The sequence below is a fragment of the Nesoenas mayeri genome, assembly GCF_963082525.1.
Source record: "Nesoenas mayeri genome assembly, chromosome: 9".
Taxonomy (NCBI): Eukaryota; Metazoa; Chordata; class Aves; order Columbiformes; family Columbidae; genus Nesoenas; species Nesoenas mayeri.
The window spans coordinates 12,316,113-12,327,974 of record NC_137557.1 but is presented as its reverse complement, the minus strand read 5'-3'; the positions used below and the strand labels follow the sequence as shown (position 1 = coordinate 12,327,974).

The 11,862-nt window shown below is 41.5% G+C and overlaps 1 protein-coding gene across 1 annotated transcript in view; it reads right to left on the bottom strand.

Annotated features, from left to right (window-relative positions):
* Positions 1-3,100: 3,100 nt before the first annotated feature.
* Positions 3,101-11,862, bottom strand: part of SPATA16 (spermatogenesis associated 16) — a gene marked incomplete at both ends in the record, with an annotated part of 95,229 nt that continues 86,467 nt past the window's right edge. The window contains one exon of the mRNA XM_080349727.1: positions 3,101-3,223. Within this exon, the coding sequence (XP_080205853.1) occupies positions 3,101-3,223 (123 nt within the window). The remainder of the gene's footprint in view (positions 3,224-11,862) is intronic.

The following is an 11,862-nucleotide window of genomic DNA, read 5'->3' as shown; positions in this document are numbered from 1 at the left end:
AATTTAATACTTCAGCTATAGACCCACTCTCCACCATTTTGAACCACAACCTTACATTTTTCAAGTGTTTTTACCCTACCCCTTTGACAGAAGAGACTTAAAAAATAGTCAAAGTCAAAAATGTTTTTTAAGGCCAACCACTGATGTACCTTCTCCAAGTTGTAATTAGTGTTGTAACTCAACAGTAAACATACACCTCACACCTGAAGGAGCCGACTCTGCTGGTGCTCGTTGTCCCTCCCAGGGTTTAGTACAGAAGTTCTGGCATTTACAAGGAAGCAAGAATTGCAACGGCGAGCACAAGAGTTACAAAGCAGTCTTAGGGGAGAGGATATTTATACCTTTATTTTTTTTTCCCCTTTCTTTAAATTGGTATAGTGTTCTTTGCTTTTCATTGAGTGGTTTCAGCTGACATCAGTTGCCTGGGGCCACTGAACCTAGCTGTCAACAGATTAATCTTTTTGTGACCAAAAAAATCTGTGATAGAGGGAAACAAAACCCCATCATTCATTTGGAAACCAGTCCTTGACAGAAAAGTGACCTGAAAGTGGAACTCTCAGGGAGGGTCTCAAATGTGTCCTTGTGTACAGGACTAAAATAGCCACAGCAACCACAGGCTAGGCTGGTTTTAACATGTTGTTCATAAAAAAATAAAAACAAAGAGAGAGAGAGAGAATGAAGTTCAACTTCTAATAATATTTCATGAGTGAGAGGGGCCATCGTATGTGTCGTCACCCTATAGAAATTGCCAGTAAGAGGCCAGAGACTCATTATAACAGTCTGCAATTTCTTCAAAAGACAAGTTTATTGTTATTATTGTTATGTTTGGTGGTGGTTGTGTGGGGTTTTTTTTGTTTGTTTGTTTTGTGTAGGTAATCCTAGTGAATCTCATGCTTTAGAAACTATACTGCTTGCAGCCAACATCAGAAATCCCTCTCGCCCCTCACACTTCTTCCCTGTTGTGCAGCTGAAATGTAGTTGTATTCATGGAGTAAAGTTGACTCTTGGCGAGCCCTGAACACAATACCATGCAGATTTGGGCCTGGGAATCTGTGCATTACAGATGGGTATTTTTAGAAAACAGCAACACCCTTCTCTATAGAGGTTCCTGTCGTGTTTGCTTCATGTTGTTTCACAGCAGACTTCACCTCTGGACGATGGCTCTAGTCTGTGGCTGGCTGGAGGTGAAGGGCACAGCAGCCAGGTGCTGGTCTCCATGTTCCTGACACCTTACAGATGGATTCGGGCTGTGGCCTCTCCCTCTCTCTCAGTGATGTATTGATCTGCAGTGTAAGACAGGTTTTCCGCCCTACCTGGTATCTGAAAAGTGAAGTGTCACATCTTGTCTTGGATTTGGGTCTCTCGCAGAGCTCCACAATGAGACTGGTACATCCTTCTCAGTGTGCTCAGATCAACTTGTTCATGTCACAGAGGCAACTGTTTTTCTCTGGCAATGTTGCTTTTTTGTTCCCAAATATCACTTATTGTCCATGCACTTTATACTTTTTCATCCTTCAAGGTAAAAATACTTGATTCTGCATGACATATTGCAGCATAGTTAGCCAGCTTGCATAAAATTAAGAGTATTTGCTTAAGATCCTCATGATTTAACAAACAGTGTGTTGACTGTGACTTGACGATCCGTGGGGAGCAGTCTTTCTGATTTAATGTGTGTCTGCTCATCAAAGATGGATGATTGCCACTATGTGTCATAAAACTTCATCTGACAAAACCAACTCCATAGCAAAATAATGCCATCTCTGAAGGGCAATAATTCTTCATTTCTCTGTACTGCATGTTTAAAGAGCTCAAGCTAGCTCAGATTTTCTCAAAAAGATTTCTTTATACTTATTCTGAACAAAGGACTGCCAAAGCTTTGCCAGCTCTTTCTTGGTTTTCAAAAATCTTTTATAAGAGCCTAGGAAGATGGTCTCTAGCAGCTAAAAATCTGTAGGGTTTAGACTCCTATCTGTGATAAATAGATAATGGGGATCAAGTGGCTAAATACCTTTGACGTCCTGGGTTTTTTAATTAAATCTTAGGGGTGGGCAGGGTGACGTGGGGAATTTTTCATTTCTTTCTATCTTTTTGTTTTGAAGTCACCCTTGAATGAGAAAATGTAGTGAACTCAATGCTGTTTCTATAACATGAGGTTATTTTCTTACAAAGTAAGCACAGTGAACGAAAAGGAGATGCCCGCTGTAGAGGAGACTGTGCACATCAGCTGGTGATACCTGTCAAACTTCATCTGATAAAGTGATCTCTCTTGAAAAGTGGGTTCGTTGCTTTGCTCCCTGATGACGGATCTTGGGGGATTTAGGAACCTGAGCTTCCTTGAAGACCAGCGCGATGGAAGGTGTGTGCCCACATGACAGACGGCTGCCGTGGTGGTGCAAGATGTGTTGCTGGTCCTTAACCTAGGGATTTGCTCTGGGGAAAGCTGGTGCAGTTATCCTCTTCCCAGGGCTGTTTGTGCATTTAAAAAGCAAAACAAAACAAACAAAAATCTAATATGGAGAAAATCATCCTTGGGGCACAGATGAGAGCGAAGGACATTCTTATGCATGGGGCAACTCCTGGGCTCCTTTTAAATTTTTCTCTTTTCACGGTTTTGTGATTCTTGCACTTGCAATTGCTGCAGCACTAAGGTGCAGGATGCCATTTTGCACTTACAGATTGTACCAATATCTGTAGTGTAAGGCATTAACCTGGAAAAAAGGGAATGTGAGGCTGAATTCCTCTTAGCTGAGGATGGAGGGATCGCTGTTTTCAGTGTTTCTCGGCAATAACCCAATCAGGAGGGGTTTGTAGAGTTTGGATGCAGAATATTCTCAGAGCACAAAATACAGACTCCTTTGTGGCTGTTACTGTTTAATCAAACAAGACAATTTAAAGTAAACCTTTCATGTACATTTATTCCAACCAGTAAAGACTAATGAAGTGCAGGAGTGTCTTGCTGGAGATATCTCACAGTGAGGGGAAAGCTCATTAAATGGAAAGGTGGCTTTTTTTGACCTATCTATCAAATATCTACAGTGTTAATTTTCTTGTTTGCTGTGTGGCCATGGCTGGTAAGGGACAGTTTTGTATTTCCTAGGCTCTAACGTTGCTGTGCATCTTGAATCCTCTTCATTCTCATTCTTTGTGTCCTAGCTATTCTCAGCCTTTTGTTCTTTAAGTAATTGTCTTCAACTTGGTATAAGTAATCTTCAATTAGTCCAATCTGCAATTATAAAGAAGTAGTGTCAGAAGCATGTCCCTTCCCCTCTATAAAAACTTTAGAAACTTTTGCAATTAATTTGTTTCAAAACTAATTGTCATTAGAAAGAAAACTACATGAAGGCACCTCTCATAGAACTGACTGGAGCAGCAGTACCTGATTTCATATTTCTTTTTTTTTTCCCTATCCATTTGGATTCAATTACTGCTGTGGAATAGACTCTTTCATTGAAATCTGTACATTGAAAACAGGAATTTATCACAACTCTGTCTTTAAATGGCATTGAAAAACAGCCACTTTAAAAGGAAGGGATGATGAGGAAATTAATCTCAGGCAAGTTTTTCTTGATAAGGAAAGAGAACATAGGCTTCTGGCATTTATATGCCAAAAATCAACACATGGAGAAAAATGAGTATTTCACATTGCTGTGGCAAGAAGCATTTTTCTATTAAATCAAAATGAAGTTCTGAATAAATATGTTTTCCAATGAATATGATGCACCAGAGAATACTGTAAAAAAGAATAGATGACCTCAGTGTCCCCCCAGAATAAAAACTTAATTCTTCTATTAAAGAGTACATTCAGATAGACACGTCGTCTTTGCAGAGGTGATTTCAAAACAACCCTAAAATATAGATTAATAGTACTGTGTACAGGTATTCTGTAAATACCAGGCATTCCTAATTTTTTGGCTGTCTCTCCCCATACCTTATCTTTATTCATACCCTTTGTCATCTGTTGCAATATGCAGCGTTTCTGTAAGGTGAAGATGCGAATCATCTCCCTTCACACTGAATTATACTCAAGACTTAAACCCTATATAATGTAAGGATCTACAAAGTCAGTCTTCCAATTGCATCTTAAGCTGAAATTAAAAAAAAAAAAAGTCCTAATCTATCATCCTGACATGCATTCAGTGGAGCGTTGCTTCTTTGGGCACAACACAGAACATCTGACTGAATTAATCTGAGCGTGGCTTCCTATTGCATTTATTCATGTATTGAGCTGTTACTCAAGTGCTCCTCAGCCCTGAACTTGAAGCTGTGCCACATGCTCTGGCCACAGTTTGTGCTGGCAAAAGATGCACATGTGTGACAGAGACAAGGAGACAAGCAGGAAAGTTTACAGATAATCACTTCTGCCTCCCTGGGGTGCCGAGGGCACCAGGAGTGGTTTGAGAGAGGAGCGCTGCCTCCTCCTCCTCCCCAAACTTGCAGGAGTGACATTTTCAGCTGATCGGCTTTGTGTAGCACGGTGCATGATGCCATGCAAAAGAGTTTTCTACCGTGCTGGTGCACCTTGCTGGGCTGGCACTTGCTTGTGGGCTTTTGCTTTTGTGCTGCCCAGAGATCTGTCACACCAGGAGTGAGGTTGGGCTCTCTGCAAGCACCGTCATGGGCTGCCTCTGCTGTGACGTGCTCACCATATAAATACACGGGGGATTAGTGAAAGAAATCGTTATTCTAGCCTCATTTTTAAGAAGCAGAAATAAAAGCTTAAGAAATCATTGATCTGGCCAAAAGCACATGGAAAGTCTGAGGAAAAACTAATCACTTAGTGCCCAGCTCCACTCCAGGAGTTTAACAATATTAGAAACAAACACCAAATCCCCCAACAGTCTTCTGCAACAGACCAAACTAAATTGTCTGCATAACTTCCTTCTGTAGTTAAAAGTAATCCTTTATATTTTGGGGGTAGTGCTTGTGTTTGGGGAGCACGAAGGGTGGAAAGGGAAGAGAAACAGGCCTCAGACAGGTGGGCAGTTATGGGGTGAGGGTCAAGCGAGTACCAGGGAAGCAACAGTATTTACAGCTGCTCCTTTAGGACCATCCAGCAGTGCCTGCATATCTGGTGATGCCACCAGAAAGCCCCAGTGGAATGATGTTCTTGCCTTGAACCACAGCTCAGCTGCTGTTGTGTGCTTTTCATATTTATAGAATACCTGTCAGCTCCAGCCCCCAAAATAAGTTCTAATATGGCATATCAGGGGTGGAAATAATAGTTTCTTACATAATTGCAATGTTACTGACACAGCTGATGAGCTGATGATGTTATTTGCACAGCAGTGATGGTATTCAAACCCTCGCCGACTTACAATTACACTGTATGCTCTGAGCCCTAGCATGATTTAAATTACCATACGAACACAATGAAAATACAGTCTCTTGACAAGATAAAGGAGGGGGGGAATGGCTTAAAAATCTCTTTTTGGTGGCTGCAGTGTTCAGTAGTGCTTATTCATGGTGTTTTAGCTTGCACATTTCATTTTAAGGAAGTAAATTGGAAGCATTATATTCTGCCTCTTTACCTTGATTTAAAACCTGCCTGTCCCTACTTTTCTGTTGTCTGACTGTGGTGAGCTTCCTTTGGGGCTCTCATTGGGAAATGCAAATTTTTTTAAATCAATAGATTCACTGTTTTTGGTTTTTCTTTATCTTTCCCCTCCCAATAAACTATTTAAGTAGTAATCTATCTGGATGGGAGTAAGTAGAAGGACATAGTTTGTAACCAGCCCAAACATGATTAGTGTTAGAGTTACAGAGTCACAGCTGCTGTAGGAAAATGGGTTTTGCAAAAGACTTGTAACTTATTCTCAGAGCAATAACCGGCTGCAGACTGATGCTGAGACCAAACCCCAGGGTTACGTAGCTGAACCCTGCAGCTACTGTATAGGCTAAAGCAGCTCTGGAGCCCGAGTGAAGAGCTCTGCAAGACTTGGTTCACCATGGAGTGTTCCTTATTGGTGCTGCCTGGGATTGACACGAGGCTCATTTTGGGTCTGATCCTAACCCGCACAGAGATCAACATTGTTGGATCGGTCCTTTGCACTATTTGTGTTTGGATTCTGTTTCTCCACCTCAAATCCCCTGACCCACACGGTGTCCATGTGTGCCACAGTCTGTGCTTGGGAACTGGTCAGCAGCATCGCGTCCCATCTGCAGGGGCTGTGCTCAGCTCCCAGTAGCTGAACATGCCACTTGACATCCTAGGAGAAAAGTCCCTTTAATATTCTCCTGAACATACAAAACCACTTCTCCCATCTACCCAGATATACAGAGTCTTTATGATATTTTTCTCAAGTGCTTGGTGACTGGAGATCTTATGAAGACAAATTTTACTCCAAACTATTTTTAATCCTCTGCTGCTCTGACATCTTACTTTCAAGATATCCTGAGTATTTGCCACCCCAGTTACTCCCAGCAGTGCAGTGGTGGGATTTCTACTTTGGATTAATGTCTCTAGCCCTGGCATAGATAAAGTCTCCTTGGTGCACAACTGCCCCTCCATTCAAGTTCCTCCCATTTTTTCCTTGTTAGCTCCTGAATTCAGGCTGCTCCTGACCCTATTTCTTTCACTGGATTTTTCTCTGTCTTTAATCTGGCCTCTGTGATCAGCTGGAGGGAGGAAGAAAAAAGGGACTGGACAGGATGAAGGTCAAAGGGAAAGAGGGAAGAAATAGAAACAAAAGATGCTTTTAAAGCAAATTGCATGCTTAATCCACAGCACATCTGTGTGGTACCTATAGGTGCTTTGGGATCAGTCTAAGCAGAGAAGCGTAGATGCCTGTGGACAGAAATTTGAAAATAAGCCAGATCCTCAGTAGAGTTTTTGTGCTCTTGGTGTTAATATTGCATTTGTTTTACATTGCTCCAAAATTCTACTTTTTGCTTCAAATTCCTGCATTGATAATATGTCGTGAAAGATATCAGTGGTGGAAATTGTTGATTTGGGGAGGGGCAAAACAAAAATCAAAGGAATTAACACTGAGGAAACACCTGGGCTTCTGCAAGACAACTGTCCACCTTTAGTTTTATACCCATGAGTCCGTGGAGGTACCTGGGGAATCAAAGCAATGGGCTGATGCTGGGTCTACATGCCTAATGCTTAGGGGCATTAATGTAGGATAGAGAAATGTGTAGGCTGGTGGCCAAATGAAGATGAGAAATGGGGCATGAAAAGCAAACTTATTTGACCACCTGAAGGGAATTATGCTATTTTTTAAGCCAGAGGAATGAATGGGAAGGACAAAACCTCTGTGGGTGCCTGCTGCTGGCCTTGATGACACAGGCTTTGCTGTGCTGCTAAGACAGCAGCAGGGAGCTGCGGCACTGACAAGCCGTGTCTCAGAAATATTTCTGTTATTCTATTCTTAAGGAAAATCAGGTGAATGGGTGAGGTTGTGTCTGCCTTTCCCCAGTGACACACATCAAGGTGTTTTTATTCTGTCACAGAGCGAGGAGGTGAAAAGCATAATTAGTGTACCAGAAGTAGCCGGATGGACTATAAGGTAATTAGTCTGCTCTGAATTCCAGTTTTGAGTTTGCTGAGAGAAGAAAATGATCTGTGGTCCATGCAAATACTGAGGTGATCAGCTCCTTCTTAACTGAAATGGTTTTACATCATTCTGTAAGGCTGGGCAGAATCTGTAAGCACTTATGTTTTTGGTACACTTATCTAATGCAGTTTATGTCTGCAATGAAAACACAGAGCTCTTTGCAGTCGGCTTAGCTAGCGGGATGAATTGAGAAGGTCTAATCAGGTGAGGCAATATGTGCTTTCCATTTGGTTTAGGATTTGATTGGGACCTACAGGAGCTTTTGAAAATTACATTATAGATCCACACAAATATAAGGAACAATACAGGCCTTGTTTGGAGCATATAGAAATATTTCTAATCCTGCCCTTTTGTACATGTTGTCCAGTGATGGATAAAGGGGAGAGAGTTGCCACTGTGAGTGTTCTGCCCTGTTCCCTGGATGCCATCCTGATTGATTCACTCACGGTGTGGAGGGATGTGTAAGCAGCACTTGCTGGCTGCTGCTGAATTACAATCATCCAAAGATTTCAGTGTAAGGGACCTCTGGAGGTCATCTAGACCAAAGAAGGGGTTTATGGGAAGTTCACATCTCCTTTTCTGAAAAACCTACTGCATTTCTGCTAATGCCTCAGCAGTCACTTCTGAACATGCCTGGATGGCTCTGGTTTTGCCCTGAAATACCACAAAGCAAGTATATTCTTTGCCCTTCCTATGCACACATTGGGATAAGACATTCCACATATGGTTCCTAATTATATGACATGTACCAGCTACAATGAGGGAACAGTGCAATACTATCCATCATTCAGCGTGGTTTTGTTGAAGTCCTGATGGGCCACAGATGTCATGAAATTTGTCAACCTTTGCTGCAAGGAGGTTGCTCCAAGGAACAGATGTCCATGTTTGAGGGCTTACTGACTGTCCAAAGGAAGCTTCGTGGCTTATCCAAGAATGCAGGACCTATTCTGGTCACAAGCTAACTTGAAAGAACACATCTTCTAAAAGACTGGCATGAATTTGGACAGAAAATATCTGCTGTAGTACTTGATAAAGAGTTTAGAATGAAATGAGGAGTCAGGATCCCACAAGGACAAACTCCTGTAGGAAAATACCTTTGTTTAGAAAAAAGATGTAGATGGATAAGCAGCAAGCAGACTCTGTAAACGTAAAAGTATGTCTTGCATGGATGCATGCATATGTATTGTCTGTAATGCCTAAATATCCAAACTTTTTAAATCTCAATACAAATCGGAGGAGTCACTGTCAAATAAGAAACAGGTGCTTTTGTACCCCCATATGAACCTTCCATTAAGGTCAGTTAGAACAATGGTTGCTTGGTATCTGGAAAAAAATCCTGATTTTTACTCTTTGTATGTTAAGTGAAGCTTATCTGAGCTGCTATGGTCGCTTTTGGAAGGCAGTGGGTTTTCACAGTAGTACATGATCCTCACTGCCATAGGCTGGCCAAAGTAACTTCCTTACATTCATTTGGTGATATAACCCAGCTGACCCAGCAATTCTTGCCTTGGACTTGCTTTTAGAAATGTTCATCATTTCAGATGCCGATGTCAAAGATAAATATGTTGTCCCTCATTCTCCATTTCTATATTTTCACATGCCTCGTTTTTACCCACTGCCATTCTTTAAAGAAAGAAATCTGACAGACAGCTCTGTGCCACATTTCTATGGTAAAGGAATGAGTTCAGCAAAACACTTGAAAACAGTGTTTGCCAGCAGGTTCTTAGCACACTAGCAAAGCTCCAGTGCTAGAAGCAGATGGATGGGTGTTTGTTGATGAGGAGCTGAATAAAAATAACGTTGATGTTGGTAATGAATTACACTTATTAACTACCTTACAACTCAGACGGTCCTTTTGTTCTTTATAAGCTCTCCTGAAAGCACTGTCCAGTGCAGTGTTTTCTATGAGCAGTCTCGTTGACTCATGCTGTTTTTCACAGCAGCAACAATACCTGGTAGCAAGTGTTTATAGGGCTGGAGACCTTCTCTGGTAGAGGGCAGCAGGTAAGCAGACGGCTCGTTTATAACTGACAGCATGATTAGCAAGGGCTGCGGAAATGTTTATCTAAATCCTTACATGGGGATTGTCAATGCCCAGAATTGCCTGTGATTTAACTGCCAGGCAGCTACAACCAGCTACATTATTCCAATGTTTAGGACATTTACTGCTCAGTTGCTAGATTTGCTGCTACTTAAAATTATTCCAGTGACTTTTCTGAATTCATTACACATCAGGTGTTGCATATTAGACTTCCACTTGGTGGAACAGAACAAAACCTTTCTCATAAAAACACACTCCTTCCCAATAGCATTAGGAGTGCTTTGTTGTAGCTGTGATGGTCTAAAAATTATCGGTATAGATGATATCAGTTGTTAGACAAACTAATTTAGCTGGAAAAAACCCCATGCTTTTATGTATAGAAACTTCCCTCTGGTGTGGAACAGCAAACTTGAAACTTCCTGTGTCTGCTTCAAATTGGAATAAAACTTTGTACACTTTAAAGCCCACTGTTTCTTAGTAGTTACAGCTGCTGTTTTTATATTGCGTTGCTGACCTAGCTGTGCTCAGGAGGTACAGCTGGTTAGTGTGTGGTCACTAAATAGTTCAGCTTTATATTAGGTATTGGTGTCTGGAGGGTGGGAAACTGCTTCTTCCAGTGTAGCTCAGGGCCACGTAGGCATTTCACTGGCACATCTTTTCTTCTCTGGTGTCCCAGAGACAAAAAACAGAGACTCATAAGGGCAGGAAATTATTTCAAGGACAAGTAGTATTATTAATTTCTGAAATCCCATTGTCACCTCTCTCTTAGACAAAGAGCTCTGTGAATGCTGTCACTCTTCTGTTTGCCTTGGAGTGGGGCTGAATTTATTAATGGGACTTTCTGCTTGCTTACATTTCTTTCGTATCACCTCACATTCAATGGGGCAGATCTCGTTCTCTGCTCTTGCACTCTCCCAGCTTCCTCTGCCTGGTCTGAAAACTGCGCCCGGTGATGGACTGGAAACCTGCCATAGTTTCTTCTTGTCCCTCTCAAGGCTATTGCTGACTCTGAGTTAATGTCTTACTATGTTTTCTCTAACCTTATTTGTGAAGCTAATCTTTGGTCAACTCTTACAAAAATTTTTGCACTTCTAACTGGTTGCTCTGCTCTTCATTTCCTTCTCTCTCACTGTACCTGAATTGGTGCCACTACAATTTTCCTTTTGCACTTTTCTGAATTCATCACACATCGGATGTTGCATATTAGGCTTCCACTCTTTTTCCAGAAAATGTGCTTTCCTATCCTTTCCCATCTGCTTTCCCCCTCCCTTTTCACAACTGGTACATGTGTTCGCAAAACACCTGGCTGCATCACGGTCCAGAGCTCAAAACAGATGAGGAACCAGTTTCTTTCTGTTAGTTCAGAAGCAGCCAAGCTGACTCAAGAGAGTGCACTAAAATGCAACACCTTTAGAAGCCTGCATGCTCTGAGAACAAGCGTGGTTCCTGATGTCTGTGGCATGGGCTAGGATGACTTTATGTTACAAAGTCATATACATCACATAACTGTCGTACTAGCCAGCACAATGCTATTCAGCAACATGTCCACTTTCCATCAACATACTATGAATCTCCCTTCTTGGTCCTCTGGCTGACCGAAAGCCCAGCAAGTTTATGGCCTTTTTCCATGGCTTGATTTTCAATTAAGAGATAATGTCAGTGGAAGAGCACAGTCCATCAGATAGTGTTGCCCTGCTGTTGCAGAGAGCAGAGATTTAGTAAGCAGAGGTCAACTACAGAAAAATCTGTGTGCCTGGCTAAAAAATTATATAATATGTTAGGCTAATTTTACTTCATTTCATATTCACATATATTAGTGCAGCTTTTGTTATATACTTATCCTTATGTAAGTTACATTTGTTCTTTTATTCACTCATCCATGTTTGCTCTGCTTTCAGATTTATGAAACAGGCATTCCACTGAGCTCAGCAAATGATGGGCATAATAACTTATCTAAATTGCAAAGTATGTGATGCCCTTGAGGTAAACTCATGTGAAGGTTTTATGAAGTGTCTCACATGTGGAAGTGTAGGCAAGTGTTTATTTGCCAACTCCTGTCTCTCCTTTGGCTGTTCAAATGATGTTAAGATGATCCTATGAAACTGCTATGAAAGCCTAGGGGCTAAATGGAGAAGTAGAACTACATTATTATCTTCTCAGGGGAAGCAGAGCCATGCTGGCACTTGCACTTATTTGGCTCTCCTCTTTTTGGATGTCAAAAGTTTCTGGTTGATAGGCTGTAAAGTATCTATTTATTTAATGAAA